Source organism: Plodia interpunctella, chromosome 1, assembly GCF_027563975.2.
Source record: "Plodia interpunctella isolate USDA-ARS_2022_Savannah chromosome 1, ilPloInte3.2, whole genome shotgun sequence".
Lineage (NCBI taxonomy): Eukaryota > Metazoa > Arthropoda > Insecta > Lepidoptera > Pyralidae > Plodia > Plodia interpunctella.
Window position 1 is genome coordinate 8,155,481 of NC_071294.1, and position 18,426 is coordinate 8,173,906.

General features: G+C 36.9%; 2 protein-coding genes across 2 annotated transcripts; both read left to right on the top strand.

The window, feature by feature from the left end:
- The first annotated feature begins 4,607 nt into the window (after window positions 1-4,607).
- On the top strand, window positions 4,608-8,967 carry Snx21 (Sorting nexin 21). The gene is made up of 4 exons (XM_053746545.2): window positions 4,608-5,010; window positions 5,607-5,828; window positions 6,367-6,560; window positions 7,597-8,967. Exons 1-4 carry the CDS (start codon window positions 4,789-4,791, stop codon window positions 7,721-7,723), a joined length of 765 nt encoding a protein of 254 aa, XP_053602520.1. The 5' UTR covers window positions 4,608-4,788; the 3' UTR covers window positions 7,724-8,967.
- A 650-nt stretch (window positions 8,968-9,617) lies between these two features.
- Window positions 9,618-13,712, top strand: LOC135310067 (uncharacterized). The gene is made up of 2 exons (XM_064437073.1): window positions 9,618-10,494; window positions 10,525-13,712. Exons 1-2 carry the CDS (start codon window positions 9,618-9,620, stop codon window positions 13,710-13,712), a joined length of 4,065 nt encoding a protein of 1,354 aa, XP_064293143.1.
- The last annotated feature ends 4,714 nt before the right edge of the window (window positions 13,713-18,426 follow it).

An 18,426-nucleotide genomic window follows, 5' to 3' on the forward strand; every position in this document is an offset into this window, starting at 1 on the left:
TCACTGCTACCGGAAAGTGATAAACATTCCCAGCTTAGTAAAGAGGACAACTCGGGAGAGCTAAGGGTTATATCAACATGGCTTGGTGCTTGTCCTAGTACTGGACGACGAGTTGAGAACCATCATTTAACACACATAAATTATTGTCATGTATAATTTCCATCAAGCCATTTCCCATGTTATCATCATTAGGAGCACCCCATAAGGAGTGATGAGCATTAAAATCTCCTATAACTACTATTGGCTTAGGCACTGGACGACGAGTTGGAGAACCATCATTTAACACACATAAATTATTGTCATGTATAATTTCCATCAAGCCATTTCCCATGTTATCATCATTAGGAGCACCCCATAAGGAGTGATGAGCATTAAAATCTCCTATAACTACTATTGGCTTAGGCAGAGAATCAATGATTTTATCTAATATAGGAAGAGCAGATAAATACTTTTCAGAAATATATATGGAAAGATAAGTTACTTCACCCACTCTAGCAGGAACTGCTTGAAGAGTTTCAGAATCAAAAGAAGGAATGGACAGTGAAGAGAAAGTATGATTATTGCGAATTAAAAGGGCTGTGCCACCATATCCATCAGTTCTATCATGTCGAAGAATATTAAATCCTTGGATATTAAAGTTGGACTTGGGTTTTGACCAAGTCTCAGAAATAGCTAAAAGAAATAAATTATATGAGTTAATCAAATTGATTATATCATGTTTTTTAGGTGTAATGCTTTTACAGTTCCACTGGAGCACTTGATCCATTTTTAAATATATTTAAAATTGATATTGAAATATTGTTTATTATTGTAACAGCAACGGATTCTGGAAGGTTAGAATTAGCAATAATGTTAACAACTGTTGGTAACGACTTATTAAGTTCCTCTGATGAGGGTAAAGGTGCCTTATTTGCTGGGAGAGCTGTACCTGTAGTTCTAGTTTCTTCAAAGGAGATGGAGTGTATCAAGGAATTATGTTCCTGCTTATCATAACCTGGAGAATGACTTGGTGCTTGTTTAGGTTTCTTAACAATAGTTTTCTTATAAGAATGGATATTGTTATTGTCAAGAACAGAATTTGAAGAGGGAGGATGTGAGGATTGCAAGGAAGTCGCTACATGAGAATAGGTATTCTTAAAGGGAAATAGCTTTTCTGCTTCCTGATAAGAAGTTGAGTTTTCAGACATATGTTTTTTGATATTTGCTTGCCTATTGAACTCAGGGCACAGCTTATTTGTTGCCATGTGAGGTTCAGAACAATTGACACAGACATATTCAGTCACCAGGCATGAGAGCCCACTGTGTTCCGCACTACATTTGCTGCATCTCGGTTTACTCCTACAGTTATGAATAGTTGGAAAAATATATTGTTCCACTGGGATGCTCGAAAAGAAGGAATAAACTCTTGAGGGCAAGGCCTGTCCTTCAAAGGTTAGGACCACTGACTGAGTAGGAGTCCATGAAACTGAGTCTGAGTTTACAGTCCTCCTACTCAATCTGCGGGACTTAACTATTGGTCCATACCCGTCTGGTATTCGTAAATTCATTTTAATATCCTCATGGGTCCATTCTACTGGGATTCCCTTAACCAAGCCCATCTTACAAATATTGAATGTTGGGATGGCAACCTTATAATCTAAATTTTTGGACATTACATTTAAGAAATTGTTCGCATCACTATATGTTTTAAAAGTAATTGAAATGCGGTTCCTCCCTATTCGTTTAATACCATCCTGAAGTATATTTCCTAATCCATTCTTCATCAAAAAGCTGCCAAACTTCAGGGGATGCAGTGTGGTACCTGACATGGGTTCTGATATCAAAGTTGCTTGTACCATATATGGACCTGGGTCAGTTTGCATATAAAATGTTCTATATGGAGATTCAGCTACTTTAGGTGCCCTTTGAGTCACTGCAGCAGGCTCGAGAAAAGATTCTACCTCCAAGGGGGACCCGCGATATTTGGCGTTTTCTTACTTAAAATATATTCTCTGACACCAGAGCCATTGCAGCAGCAGTGGCCGCATTGACAATTGCTTATCTGTATGTTTGGTTTTGAAAAAATTACATCATTTATTTTTCTTTTCTTTCTTTTTGTTTTTGATGTTAACAAACTCTGCAACATTTGAATGATCATATTCATCAACAAAAAATATCGGTTTGCTGAAGATGCTGTGGGTGGTATCAGCAAAATCTCCTAAATCATCTTTCGGATCCGGAGGATCCGGGTCCGGCTCCAAATCCATAAGTAATAAAAAAAGGCTTAAAACTTACTTACAAATTATTGGCAATGATATATACACTATACTACAATATATTATTTATAATATCTACACAGAAATATAACGATATGAATTTTTTAAAAAGGATATCAAAATTTAAATCCGCCCTGTTTTCCCGCCAATCTTAAAGTCCATGATAAGTGTCACTTTTAGTGTCAATATTAAAGTAATAGTTTGGGCTTAGATTATCTATTACTACTAGATTGCGCGTATTGATGAAAAACCGTACCTATGCCACGTGTCTTAAATAGCTAGTTACGTATTTAATCTATCATACTCTTGATTGTGTATATATTATGGACCGGGTGATTATCCATACTAATATTATAAAGAGATAAGTGTTTGTGAGTTTGTGTGTTTGAGGAGGGTAATCTCTGAACCTACCAAACCGACTTTAAAAATTCTTTCACCATTAGAAAGCTATATTATCCGAGATTGCTATAGGTATATTTTAGTTTTGAAATAAATTAGTTTTCAGCCAGAACAATTAACACTTATAAAGTAATCCGAAAAAAAGCGCTCATGCAAATCTTTACGAGCGTGCGCCTACTATTGATTATACATACATATGCATATATTGCATGCATAATGCATAAGATTATTTATACATGTACTACAAAAATATAGGTTTTTAGTAGATCCATAAAATAGTCAGCGACACAATATATCTATTTTTTATAACTTAAGTAAATATAAGGCATTTTATATGTAACAAGATAATGTAAATTAAAGCGTGCATTTTGACAATTATTATTACACAAGTCAAGCATATTAATCCTTATAAATAAAAGATATTTCATCATCAAGAGATTTTCACGAAGATAAATTTTGTCCTTTATAGCACATAAATTGGATTAATATATTCGTGAAATTAGAAAATACGCACGCCAAATTATTTTAAGTAGGTACCTACGGCACGCGGCGGCTTGCGGTGTAACGCATAGTGCGTTCCTAGCCCGCAACGAAATCATATGATTTTTACTTGATACTTATAGTGCACATGGTAATTTTGTGTGGTTTGTGTGGTGAAAGATTGTATGGGACTTAATAAAATTTTCAAGATAAAACGCTGAACATTGGTAAACATACTCTTCCTAATTTTTCTTAAAGAATGACCGAGATTTTACTATGAAAATCACGCGGGCGAAGCCGCGGGCAAAAGCTAGTTAATTAGTTAGTTAACAATGCCCGGGTACTTTGAATATAAACGATCCATTTCAGGCGTAATAAATTGAACCATCGAATAGGGAGTATTACTGCACATTTATCGTTAGGTACACAAAAGCTTTTCCGCCTTTTGTTATGTCGTTTAAAACGTTTATTTTAGAGTACTTTATAAATCCTTTCATTATGGAAGCATTCGTTTGTAAAAATATACAACAATGTAGCATATTCGGGTGCTGAGGAAAAATCGTTTTCCAAAAGATAAAAAACTTCGAAAACTATGGGAAAACGCTGAAAATTTTTGAGCTAGTAAACGGTCGAAAAAACTCTGAATACTTCACACGTGAAGACTTATTAAAATATGGACTTCATACAGGTAAGATCTTCAGTCAAAATAAAGTTTATATCAGTTTATGACTACAATTGACCAAATAATGCAGAACATAACCTAAAATAATGTGTTATTATTTTCAGGATAATCCACTAAATCCTTCCTTTTTTTTTAAACTCGCACTACGATTGCGTGCAAGGTATTTTCGGTCGTAAATATGCGACAATATTGAAAATTGGCGCTTTTTGCCTCAATTTACAATTGCATTATGGGCAATGTTTGTGTACCTTAGTTGTACCAGTAGCGCCATCTGCACTGAGCTTTGTGTAATAATGCCCTATTGATAATATTATAATTTCATGATAATATTATAATTTCATGATAATATTATAATTTCATGATAATATCGTGTGGCTATTGGGCAATTATTTGAGAGATTTTGTTATAATAAGAATTACCTGTATTTATTCGGTTTTTTTATTTTGATTTTGTGTTGAAAAGGAAAACACGATTTAATTTAATGCTATCATGCTTGTCAGATGATAGGCAACAACAGCATTTCCAAAGCGGTTTGAATCTTTCAAATGTAATGGCATTTTTTTACTCTAACCCTGGGCTGTGGCGTCACAGCTTCGAATATAATCGAGAACAAAACATTATGGAGCTTTGGGCTTTATCTAATACTAAACTAGTTTTTTTAAATAAAAATGATACCTTGGTGGTTCACCAACGTGTCACAATTTTTCATCAATATGCGTGATCTGGTAGTAGTAGTTGGAGTTGAATTCATAATCTCAGTTCAGTCAGTTCCATTAATTTCATTCACTGTCAGCAGTCAAAGCAAAGTTGCTTTGTTTTGTTGTTGTACCTTGGTACCTATTGCGTGTGTGTGTTGCATTGTGTTGTATACCAATTTTTTTAGTATTCTCGTGACTTTCAATAGCTCTTTGTTTCATATCTAATCCAATAAGTATTCAGCATAATATTAACTGCTATTAAACTGTACTAATTATGTTGAAATTTGAAATAGTTTCCTCTAGAACAGTGGAAGGAGATGAAAAGAAGTTTGTGGCTTATATGATGCAAGCGAGTCGGAATAACAAAGGGGCAAACGAAATGTATGATGCAGATCCAGCTAATGTGGAAAGACGATACACACATTTTCTAGAATTATACAATGGCCTGAAAAAAGAATATCCCGCTTTGCTTGGTAGTATATCGTTTCCTAGAAAGGTAAATATATAAATGTATTAATGCGTACTAACTAAAATGCTACTGAACTATTGGATCCATTTATCAGAAAAATAATGAATGAATATATATATTTTAAACAATTATACACACACAGTCCTTGTGTGAGATTTTGCAAAATGATTCTATTCTTTTGCAAAACTCACTATCATTGCAACAACTGTTCAAGAATAGAAACATATTGCAATAAAACACAATGCATCTGATGGCTAACAACAATGCCAAATAATTAATTATCCTTTTATCAAGACATTCAAAATCCTTCTTCTGAAACAAAAAATGGCTATTCTGGCATGTTTGTCTGGTGGCTAGTTTAATGTTGTATTTTTTAATTTCTTATTTGCACATTGTTTTTGAAGATGTTGATATAGATACCTATTATAAAGTAGGTATTGAATTTGTATGAATCATTGATGTCAATTTTTCATTCAACTTGTAATTCATTATTAAATCTTTATAAGTATTAAGTTTAAATTTCAAAATAGATGTGTCTGATGCTTATTACATTTATTTCTTATAGCTTTTTGAGTATGAAAATTTAATAAAAATGTAATATAGTCTGTTTTTATGATTTTCAGATGATGGTGGGAAATTTTGACCCAGAATTAATATCAACCAGATGTGCAGCCTTCGAGTCATTGCTGGAGTTGATAGCAAGTGAATCAAGATTGAGAGAATCCCCAGTGACCATTATGTTTTTCCAGGATTCTGAGCTCAAAGAGGCAAAAAGGCTCATACAAGAAGAGAAGTTCGAGAAAGCCCTGTCTATTTTAGAAACCAGTTTCAAACTATTGAATAAGGTGTAATAACTAACTTGTTCAATTAAATTTTATTAATAATAAGAGCCCACACTATGTTACTGGTACCTTGTGGGTCAGACTTGTAAGAGACAAAACAGTGTGGAATGATTTGGAAAAAGCCTTTACTTATTATGTTTAATTTGTATATTAGCATTAAAGGCTTTTAAAATTGAAATGGAATAGTATTGATGACATATATTTTTAGTAGAATTTTTGGTGACATTACCAGTTTCAATCTAATGAATCATGTTTATAAAATAAAGTTTGTAAATTGAATAGCTCACAGGCTGTTAGTCATTATAGTTAATCTCTCTTATTCATAAACAGATACTGTAACCTAAATATCTCTTTCTGTGATGTCAAATATTGTGTAGAGTGATATTTGCAAAAGATACGAGTACTTTAGCTTAGTTTTATGCTAACTTTTTAATGAATAAGAGGGAATATAACGTCAGTATGAGAAGATTGATCAGTGCTAGCACCAGACGGCTCTAGTGCTAGCACTGACGTCCCCAAAATGAAATAATAATAACGTCAGGTGTACACGGACCGGTCGCGCGCGGTGCTGTGCGCGCTGTGCCGGCTGGTGGCGTGCGCGGGCGCGTCGGGCGGCGCGCTGGCCGGGCCGGCCGAGCGCTGGGCACAGCTCGCGCTGCGCCGCTACGAGGCCGTCAGCGACAGCGACCTGCTGCTCATATACGTACCCCTGCTGCATACCTGCATCTCTATATGGTGACCATTTTCATATTTTATTTATCAATTATTAGTATTATGATAAATACAACAAACAACCTGTCTTCCAAAATTAAACAATACGTTTTTTTCAAGAATGACATTTTTAACAGAAGACATTGTTGTCAGAGAGATCCTATTGCATTCAGTGTGTGACAAATAAAACATGTCCGTGCAGTTAACCATTGAGGAATTCCCTCGTCGGTAACTGTTTCTGGGCGCACCATCCGGTGATGCTTATCATAATAATACATAGTAATCGAAATGTGACTACAACATTTCGGCTCAATCGGTTGAAGATATCTGCTTCAAAATTTAGTTACAAGATTCCACCCAAACAGACATAGATAGGAATAATAAAAGCTTGTAACAAGAGACGGCTTCTTTATTAAAAGAATGGTTCTTCCCTGCCAATGAACTCCTATCACAAGCCTCTGCTAAGGGCTTGCAAAGCCGATTGCAAGATGCAGAAATAAAAAGATTGGATACTAGTTGGATACTAGCTGGATGTACAGCCATATATGTGGTGTATTCACAGTATTAAATCTTACGTGGTAGAGTCAAAGGTTGCAAATATATTATAAACATTATTTTTATTTCCTAAATTTCTGCAGTTCAGTGAAAATTGAACAAAAGCTAACTATATCTTGATTTAGACCTTCTAAAATAATCCTCTATTGCAATATGTGTGATATGTATGTGTCTATTATACATTTATATACTGTTTGATTGATTTATGGAAGTTTACTCAAGTGTCAGTTATTGGTTAATCTCTTGTTTGGTTTGGTAGTGACACGTATTTCTTATCTCTCATTGTTTAGAGATTATAATGTTGTCATAATGAGCGATCACACACAGCTAATTATGTGCTCCTGTCTTTATGAAATTATGCATCACATATTAAAAATAGCGATTTGTATATCATGTTGTATTGTGTTGTGATTAAAAATGCCATAAAATTGTACTACCTACCTTTTCTGACCACTGATTAAATGTGATAGAACATTTTTACATTTACATATATTTTAAATTTCAGGGAGACCTTGGGCAGGGACAAATCAAAACTGGTTGAAGAGTTAAATGCTCTACGGAAAAAAGGAATGAAGGTGGATTCAGTGGCCAGTCTCATGGATGCAGTAGATGAGTTGAATATAACTGTGTAGTCTTCCCTTATGATCAAGTGCTTTAACTCAGCTTACTGGAAGTCGAACAGGAAAACATTTGTACGATTGGCGATATCTCTATATCTCATTAAGTTCTCTATGCGGCGATAGTCACGTCCGTTGCTATCTTGGATTTATTGGCGATTAAATATATGTACGATCTGAATTGCTTGCTATGGTTGCTACTGGGTGATACTGGTAATGCAGTCGAGGCTTTGGCGTATAATCAGTGCAGAATAATTTACGAAAAACATACTGTGCCTCGTATTTATAAATAGTTGAAGCTTAACCTTTTGTTATAAATAAAAGCATTAGTCTGTAAATGAAAAATAGGTAGTTCAAAATACCATATTGATTGTATGATCTACTGATTTGATTCACTGACTGTTTCTTTTATATTTGAAAAATCATTAAAAATGAACTATGTACTATTCACGCGTAGATTTTTTAATTAAAGTTTTAATATACATTTGGCATGCTTCAGATTTTAATATTACATATCCACAGTCAATTTTAATAATCTTCCTATTTTACAGTTAGGCGTGAAATTGGCATCTAGAAAGAAATGTAGTGCTTTACTAGTCTTAAAAATAGGTCACAATAATTATTGTAATGCGTATGCATTACATAACATATTATATGTTTATTCGCTTTTTAAACAATTAAGTGTATAATTGAAAGTTGATTGTCAACCAAGATATAACTGCCCACATAAGTTCGCTTCGAAGGCGTTGCTTTATTTGTAAGAATACCGATACGTGTATATTACGCGACATGCCTCGTTAGGATACATCACAAGATTTTGCAATAGAGTAAAGCTTGACTAAGTAATCAAAAATGAATGAAAATCTCACAATTATTCACCTATTGCGTATAGGTTATTACATTTAGATATTAGTCGAACATAAATCTCATTTATTTTTGTAGCTATTAGAAAGTAATATATTTGATAGACATTATGTAAAATGTTTTTATTAGCTTTAAAGTGTCATTTTTGCCATTTTTTGTTGTTTTTAAATTGTACTGTACCAGAAAAATAATTGTAATGATTTTGTTTATTTTAGGCCAACAATTAAAACCAACAAATCACCAAATATGATTAGTATTGTAATGTTATTTTTGAATCGTTGAAATGGAACCAAAAACATAAAATTGTTACTAAAATGCTACATGGTCCTGATTTAATCTGTATATAAGAAATTTAAGCATAATTAAGTACTAATTTTGCACATATTGTGATAACCTTTTATTTTAACATTTATTGTAGCTTAATGTTTAACACATAATAATATTAAAATAATTTATACTTATTAATAAATTAAATTATTTATGTAAAACTGCGCCCACAAAAAGGTTATTGGTACAAAAAATGCATACTACTTATATACACATTTGCCTGAAATATTAACGCATGTGTTTTCATCGATGTTTTACGTCACGTAATATCAAGTGTGTTGGACAAACGACGCATGAGACAGGCGTACATTGACTTGTTAATTATACATTCAACTATTAAATTCATGATTCTATCGTCGTATAGTCGTCAGTATATCACCCTACTACTTACTCGATCATTTCACACTTGGCGTGCGTTCGACTTTACTAACGTAATCATAACTCAAACCTAATACCTTATTATAATTATATTTTGGCACCTTATTCATAGTGGACGCAGTTATGGTTCTCTATATTTTCGCAGACGTTTTTGTCAACTTTTTGTTTACATGTTTTTATTATATAATAATAATAATAATAATAATAACCCCCCTAAGGGGCCACCTTGACGTGGGAGGGGGGCTTACGGGGAGGGGATTTAACAGTCCTCTTCCTCAACTAACGGTCCCAAACCAATCCAAGCCAAGGTAGAACAGCATATGCCGAGGGCTGCATGGCTATGGGAGAGCATAGTCCTAAGTATGCGAACTCTGGATACCGGGGGACCTCCAGTTTCAATTACCCTTGCCATGGTATGCGGGGCTCTGCCGTGGTGGACTTCCAATCCCTTGCTGCTCGTGGGAACCACATGGAGAACGAAAGAAATAAAAACTTATCTACCCAGTCTCAAGCTGTTGTAGATCAATCAAACCCCAATCAACCACAGAATTTTCACAATATATCTGAACAAGTAAATTCTGTTAGGAGAAGTACTAGACGAACATACAACATATATAGAAGTATCTCACCCAATCTTTCCGATATAACAGAACCTTTTAGTCCTAGTACAATATCATACACCCCAAGTCTAGCTTCTGTGGATGAAGATCCTAGTGATCATTTAGTTCAGGAACCTCCTGCTTTGGATGTTGCGCGGGGGGAAAACTCCCTTTTACCCGTGTCCACCAAAACTGGGAAACCAAGAGTGCGCATGAGTTGGAGCTCAGAAGTTAACATTTTTATCATGCGAACTTACTACTACATCACAAAATTAGAGACAGACATGACAATTTACAGGAAAAAACTACATGAACATTTCTTAGCCAGGTATCCAGATATTAACGTGTCAGAACAAAGAATATCTGATCAAAGAAGGGCCATAATAAAGAACAAATACTTATCCGAAAGCTTTTTGAACGAACTGAAAAAAGAAGTCCAAACAAAATTAGAAATTGAATCAAATAATGAAAACAACTCTACCATACATACAATACACAGAGATGATACTACAGATACTCCTAATATACCATCATCTATCGTGCCTTTATCTATACACACACTTTCATCAAGAAACGCCCCTGTATTACAAACACACATACATAATACCAATGCTAACCGTGGTAACTCTGAAGACGTTCCTACACAAGTCACGCAACCATCTAACATGTCTACACAGACAGAAAATATTAATATTCTTCTTGAAAACGAGGTTGAATGCCTGGACTATGAGCTCGAAATTAACACTGATCCTATTGTCCAGCAAATGTACGAAAAGTTACAAACCACATTATTACTATATAGAGGTATAGATCCTACAGTCAGACCAAAATTACCAAAATTAAGATATAGCAAGAAACTAAGTCAGTTACTTAACCTGTTTAATGAACATATACTGAACCGATTTTTATCAAACGAAGTAGAATTAAGTGATATACACACATTAGTGTACTGCACTGCGTACGTAATATCTCAAGAACTAGGATTTAAAATTAATAATGATACTGAAGAAAGAGTACATAGACACATTAAACAGATTAAAAAGCCATCGTGGAAAGTAAGGTTGGAAAAGGATATAGAATCTATTAGAGCAGACATAGGTAGAGTTACTCAATATATCAATAATAACAGATCTAGAAAATTAGTACAAAAAGTAGAAGAAATATTTCAGAAGCTTAGGGTCCACAGCAAATATGATAAAAATAACGAAAAACCGGAAGAATACTTAGATACATTAAAGCAAAAATTAGCTCTCAAATCCAAAAGATTAGCAAGGTACAATAAATCTTTGAAAAGAAAAAATGATAACAAATTGTTCACAACAAATGAAAAGAATTTTTATAGGAAACTACAAGCAGAAAATAATTCGCAAGATAACAATGGTAGCACAGAAATCCCTTCAACAGAAGAGTTAGAAAACTTTTGGGCTGGTATTTGGGAAACGGAATCACAACACAAGGAAGCGGAATGGATGATAAAAGAAGAAGGAAGATGGGAAACAATAGAAGAAATGCGCCTCGGAGACATTACAGAAAGCGATATCAAAAAGAACACTGTTCATTTACACAACTGGAAAGCACCTGGTGTCGATAAAATTCATAACTTCTGGTATAAAAAATTACATGTTTTGCATAGGCCAATAGCGAAAACCTTTACAAATATATTTCAAGGTATGGAAAATATACCCCAATTTGTTACAAAAGGTATTACATACATGTTACCGAAAGGATCTCACACTAAACAACCATCAAAATATAGACCTATTACCTGTCTTCCTACTATCTATAAAATATTAACATCAGTTATCTCATCAAGGATCAATGCACACTTAGAACAAAATAATATCTTATCTGAAGAACAGAAAGGGTGTAGAAAAGGGCACATGGGATGCAAAGAGCAACTTATAATTGACTCTACAATTCATAAACATGCTGCTGCAAAAAGAAGGAACCTACATTGTGCGTATATAGACTATCAAAAAGCTTTTGATAGTGTCCCACACTCTTGGCTACTACGTGTCCTAAATATATATAAAATTGACCCAAAAATAGTTTTATTTTTACAGAATATAATGCCGAACTGGAAAACTTCACTTTGTCTAACCACGCAAAACTCTAAAGTCACAAGCAGGGAGATAACCATCAAAAAAGGCATATATCAAGGGGACTCACTGAGTCCCTTATGGTTTTGTCTTGCCCTTAATCCACTGTCTCATTTGTTGAATGGTCTCCGTGTTGGATACTCTCTTAAACATGACAATACAGAAACTAATATTGATCACTTAATTTATATGGATGATATTAAACTTTACGCTAAAACAAAAAAAGACATTGATAAATTAATAGAAACCACAGCAAAATTTAGCAACGATATTAATATGAAATTCGGACTTGACAAATGTCGTACATTACATATAATTAAAGGTAAAACCCAACCCGGGGGGTATGCAATAAGTGAGACAGAGTCAATAGCAGCAATGGAACCCAATGAAGTTTATAAATATTTGGGATACGTGCAATCAAGAGGTCTAGATCATAGTGAAATAAAAAGATCCCTACAAAATGAGTACAGAAGAAGAATTATTAAAGTAACAAAAAGCCAGCTTACAGGAAAAAACATGATTAAAGCCATAAACACTTTTTGCATCCCTATCCTTACTTACTCTTTCGGAGTTATAAAATGGTCTAAAACTAATATAATCACAATAGAACGTATGACTAGAACTATCCTAACGAAATATAATTATTTACACCCAAAGTCAGCAATAGAACGCATGGTCATAAAAAGGAAAAACGGTGGTCGTGGACTTATTAATATTCAAGCTCTCTGGAAAAAGCAAATTACAACTCTTAAAACATTCTTTAGTAGAAAAGCCGAACATAACCAAATACACAGTGCAATCATTAATAACGACAAAATGTACACACCACTAAACCTAACTGACAGACAGACAGAAACAGAACCCTGTAGAACCGACTATGAGGATGAAAATATAGACGAATGGAAAAGGAAAGTACTCCACGGTAGACATCCAAACGACCTCCAACAATCCCATATAGACCTAGAGGCTTCAAACAAATGGTTACAAGTTGGCACCCTATTTGCTGAAACAGAAGGATTCTTAATTGCAATACAAGATCAGGTAATAAACACCAAAAACTACCAAAAATATATAATAAAGGACGCACATATTAGAGATGATAAATGCCGAAAATGCCACATACATTCAGAAACCATACAACACATAACTGGAGCATGCCCTCACCTTACTCAAACAGATTACACCCACAGGCACAACCAAGTTGCAAACATCATACACCAAAAACTTGCTCATAAACATAACCTTTTACAAACTACAAACAAGCCTACACCCTACTATGAGTACTTACCAAAGCCAGTCCTAGAAAACAATACACATAAACTATATTATGATCGAAGCATCCTTACCGATAGAACCATACACTATAACAGACCTGACATTGTACTACAAGATAAACTAAATAAAACTACATACCTTATAGACATAGCAGTACCGAATACGCATAATCTCACAAAAACTATTACAGAAAAAATTCACAAATACACAGACCTAAAAGATGAAATATATAGGATATGGAATCAAGATAAAGTTTTCATAGTTCCCATTGTATTGTCCACAACTGGTGTCATTCCCAAGCATTTGCATAATTCCCTCAAGCTACTCAATCTCAAACCCCTTACATATATTAATATGCAGAAAGCAGCAATTCTTAATACCTGTCGAATAGTTAGGAAGTTTATGGACTCTACAGACACTGACACCTACAACATAAATACCAACTACACACACACGGACTGACCCCCTTAATCTACCCTAAAAATGATAGCCACTTGGTCATGGCCCGTGTCTATCATTAGAATGCCAGCCTCGGCTGAGAGCTTAAAGTGATAAAAACATAATAATAATAATAATAAGCCCGCAGGGCAGCTTGTGGCGAGCTGTTGGGGAGTAGCGACCCCACGGACCTGAGTGCTCCCAGGGGAGGCCCCTGTTCCTCACCTCCGCCTTCCTTCCCCATGGTCGGAGTGGAAACCGAGAGGTAACAGGACCCCTACCTGTGGCTTGCCTTCATCGGCCGGCCAGAGTGGAGTCGCGAGAGCTATATGCTCGAAGGGTGGAAGTGTAAAATGTCATAACGCCGGGGGTGTCTGACTGGATCACCACGATTTCGCGCCCCGCAGACTCACCTCTCTACACCCTTAGCCGCCCACGTCAATGTTGCCCCTTTGTCGCCAATCACGGCGACTGATTTGAGGGGCCCATCTAGTGAGCGGCGAGTCACCACCTGCCACTGAATAGTCAGTTATCATGATTATGGCAGGTGACCGCACTCTTTGCAATAGCCCATTCTCAGTCCATCCAAATTTCATTCTATAGACCAGTACTTCTATCCATTATTCTGCAATAGTTCACACTCCCGCCGAGACCTGCTCATGGGCATATCATTTCATTGGTATATCCGGGAGTGGGTCTTGGCGGGAGACCTACACAACATCAAAATTCTCCAAAGGGCCTCTACGTGTTGGATCCATATCCCCACGCAAGCCTCTCAAAGGACCGGACTATGTGCCGTGAATCCCAAAAGGAGATACAAATAATAATAATAAGCCCGCAGGGCAGCTTGTGGCGAGCTGTTGGGGAGTAGCGACCCCACGGACCTGAGTGCTCCCAGGGGAGGCCCCTGTTCCTCACCTCCGCCTTCCTTCCCCAAGGTCGGAGTGGAAACCGAGAGGTAACAGGACCCCTACCTCTGGCTTGCCTTCATCGGCCGGCCAGAGTGGAGTCGCGAGAGCTATATGCTCGAAGGGTGGAAGTGTAAAATGTCATAACGCCGGGGGCGTCTGACTGGATCACCACGATTTCGCGCCCCGCAGACTCACCTCTCTACACCCTTAGCCGCTCACGCCAATGTTGCCCCTTTGGCGTCAATCGGGGCGACTGATTTGAGGGGCCCATCCAGTGAGCGGCGAGTCACCACCTGCCACTGAATAGTCAGTTATCATGATTATGGCAGGTGACCGAACTCTTTGCAATAGCCCATTCTCAGTCCATCCAAATTTCATTCTATAGACCAGTACTTCTATCCATTATTCTGCAATAGTTCACACTCCCGCCGAGACCTGCTCATGGGCATATCATTTTATTGGTATATCCGGGAGCGGGTCTTGGCGGGAGACCTACACAACATCAAAATTCTCCAAAGGGCCTCTACGTGTTGGATCCATATCCCCACGCAAGCCTCTCAAAGGACCGGACTTAGTGCCGTGAATCCCAAAAGGAGATACAAATAATAATAATAATAAGCCCGCAGGGCAGCTTGTGGCGAGCTGTTGGGGAGTAGCGACCCCACGGACCTGAGTGCTCCCAGGGGAGGCCCCTGTTCCTCACCTCCGCCTTCCTTCCCCAAGGTCGGAGTGGAAACCGAGAGGTAACAGGACCCCTACCTCTGGCTTGCCTTCACCGGCCGGCCAGAGTGGAGTCGCGAGAGCTATATGCTCGAAGGGTGGAAGTGTAAAATGTCATAACGCCGGGGGCGTCTGACTGGATCACCATGATTTCGCGCCCCGCAGACTCACCTCTCTACACCCTTAGCCGCCCACGCCAATGTTGCCCCTTTGTCGCCAATCGCGGCGACTGATTTGAGGGGCCCATCCAGTGAGCGGCGAGTCACCACCTGCCACTGAATAGTCAGTTATCATGATTATGGCAGGTGACCAAACTCTTTGCAATAGCCCATTCTCAGTTCATCCAAATTTCATTCTATAGACCAGTACTTCTATCCATTATTCTGCAATAGATCACACTCCCGCCGAGACCTGCTCATGGGCATATCATTTTATTGATATATCCGCGAGCGGGTTTTGGCGGGAGACCTACACAACATCAAAACTCTCCAAAGGGCCTCTACGTGTTGGATCCATATCCCCACGCAAGCCTCTTAAAGGACCGGACATAGTGCCGTGAATTCCAAAAGAGGAGAAACATAATAATAATAATAATTAGCTAGCCTATCATCTATGAATTGAAGGAGATTCCTTTAATTAAGTCAAGACTTACTTTCAATTTTACGCGCTATGAAATACAGCTGGTATATAAGTATACTGTAGATGGTGGTTAGATTTTTTTCCTTCGTTCTCAGAATCATAAAGAATATTAGCAATGCAAATTTAATAATCTAACTTTAGTTGGTAATTGGGTCAATTCATAACGTGGTACAAGACATTTAAATCCACAGTCTTGCTTATTGATCCACATGAACATCCAAGTAAGGAAACTTTTTCCTCTTCGAGCTAAATAGGAGGGAATCTAAAAATACTGTTTTTCTAAGGCGTAATGATATGTTGCATTTAACTTTGCGAAAAGGAGAATCTCCACAGTATGTACTCTTACGGTGACTGATATTTTATACATTTGTAGCCATATACCTAGTTATTACATATTAAATCCTTATATTTGCAATTTGACTTTTTATTCAGGAAACATTAATTTGCTTTTATATACCCTATATAAATAAATAAATGTTTTTTATATATCCTATTTTTATATTTAGATACCCTAGCGGAGGTAATCTCAACAGTAGATAGTATTGGGGTACGACTACAGCGTACGACATTTATTGGTACGACATATATATTTTTTCTTTTTGTTGATCTATGATTGGTTCAGGATCGCTTCTTCTTTGTGTGCCTGATCATCACTAAATGTTGCACTCCGGGCCACGTGGTCAGACTTTCTTTGTCCGACCGATTGGGTTATTAGATAGCAAACAATGTCTAAATGCTTAACAGCAGTTTACAAACTTTCATTTTGGGTAGGTATCACCTACCTGCCTAAGGTCAGTTTTGTTCATGATCAATTTACAAAATTGATGGGGGATCCACCAAAACACTTTGCCCTTCATAAAAGTGAATTAATTCTGAATCAATTACACGATGTAGGCGGCTCTAGATTGCTGGTTATTTCGTTCGCCATGTGGCTAATGTCCTCATATCGTATTGTTTGGTACTTTACGTGATAGGTAGGTGTTCGCTGATTGGTTTCGTGTTATTACGATAACGTTATGAGAGGGTCAGCATTCATAATGGCATCGTAATACCTATATGGGTATAAGAGTGGTACTTGTTCGCTTCATTTCATTGCCTGTGAAATACGAATATTCATATGAATGAGTTTGAAACAAGATGAGGTCTGAAGACATGATTTTTTGTCACACATTTAATGCAATAAAATCACTCTGGCAACAATAAAAGCATTGATCAAAATTGGTATTTTTATAAAAAAATATTTGTAAAAGAAATACCTAGGCGAAATTAAAGTAAAGATTGACTAAAAAGCTCATTTTAGTGTTGACTCAATGTCGGGACGCGATGCCACAACTCTCAAAATTGCCTAATTGAATCGCGTGGGCTGTCTCCTTCGAACATCCACTTTCTGTTACAGGCCCTTTGAGGCTTTCTGGTATACACAGCCCTGGCCTAGTTACAGGGAGGTATACCTAATGTTAAGTGGCACGCGATTAGTGCGAGGTAAGTCGTACTTGTACGAAATTTCTAATTTATTTGTGGGTACTTCATGGGTACTTATAACAAATACGTACGAAAATGTTGATAATAAAATAAATATATATTTTACATAGACATACAGTACCTAATACCAAGACTGGTATTTCTATCCATTACACGCTCTAAACAAACTACCTACATATTTCTATCATGGTGATACATACAAATCCTCCAGAATACTTTTGTACCTAACGAATATAGGTAGGTAAGTACTTACTACCTACGTACCAACTATCTAGGGATAAGGAAGTTCTTAAGAAGCAAGTTTGTTTTAAGCGCGTCCTGTAACCGCCATAAATCAGCCGTTCAGAGTTTACGACGGCCCTCCGCAAATCGGTTTATATTTTCGATAAATAAAATTGGCACGGGTTTTGCGAGGTAAGCAGACGCCGTTAGGAGCGCGTCGCCGGTGCCGCCATCTGCCACGCGCACATAAACCCGACTACCCTCGTGTTTTCTTGCTGACAATTTTTTCCTACTCCGGTCATTACGCAGCTGGGCCCCGAGACAAAACGGCGAATCGTTTAAGCCCTCTCCGGAGACCGTCCAATTTTATTGTGTGTACCTAGTCGAAATTGATATGCCGCGCGAGTGGTGACTGGTTCATAGGGCCGATTGCTACATCGCGACTTTTGCTTACTAAAATTGGTAGGGATCTAAACTTCTTCGATGTCTTGTCAAGTTGTTGGCGATTTTTATCTATGCTTCATGCATTAGGTACGCAATAATGTTATAAGAATGATGAGTTTTTGCATAAGTGTCTTGAAAGGTTAGATACCTTCTAGTTACACGGCCTAAATACGTAGACATTGTAAGGGCCCATGTGTGAGGAAGGCCCATGGATTTAGTAAGTACTTCGTACAAATACCTACTAATTCCATGGGAAGGCCTTTGCACAGACAGAATATTTTCTATAAGAACTTTTTAATGTGTTTATAGAGATTTGTAAC

Excerpts from the sequence above, each read along its gene's own strand:
- LOC135310067 (XM_064437073.1), top strand. The coding sequence starts at position 9,618 with ATGGGAGAGCATAGTCCTAAGTATGCGAACTCTGGATACCGGGGGACC. Across the intron at positions 10,495-10,524 it reads ACATAATACCAATGCTAACC|TCACGCAACCATCTAACATG; the intron begins GTGGTAACTCTG and ends TTCCTACACAAG.
- Snx21 (XM_053746545.2), top strand. The coding sequence starts at position 4,789 with ATGTTGAAATTTGAAATAGTTTCCTCTAGAACAGTGGAAGGAGATGAA. Across the intron at positions 5,011-5,606 it reads GTATATCGTTTCCTAGAAAG|ATGATGGTGGGAAATTTTGA; the intron begins GTAAATATATAA and ends TATGATTTTCAG. Across the intron at positions 6,561-7,596 it reads CATACCTGCATCTCTATATG|GGAGACCTTGGGCAGGGACA; the intron begins GTGACCATTTTC and ends TTTAAATTTCAG.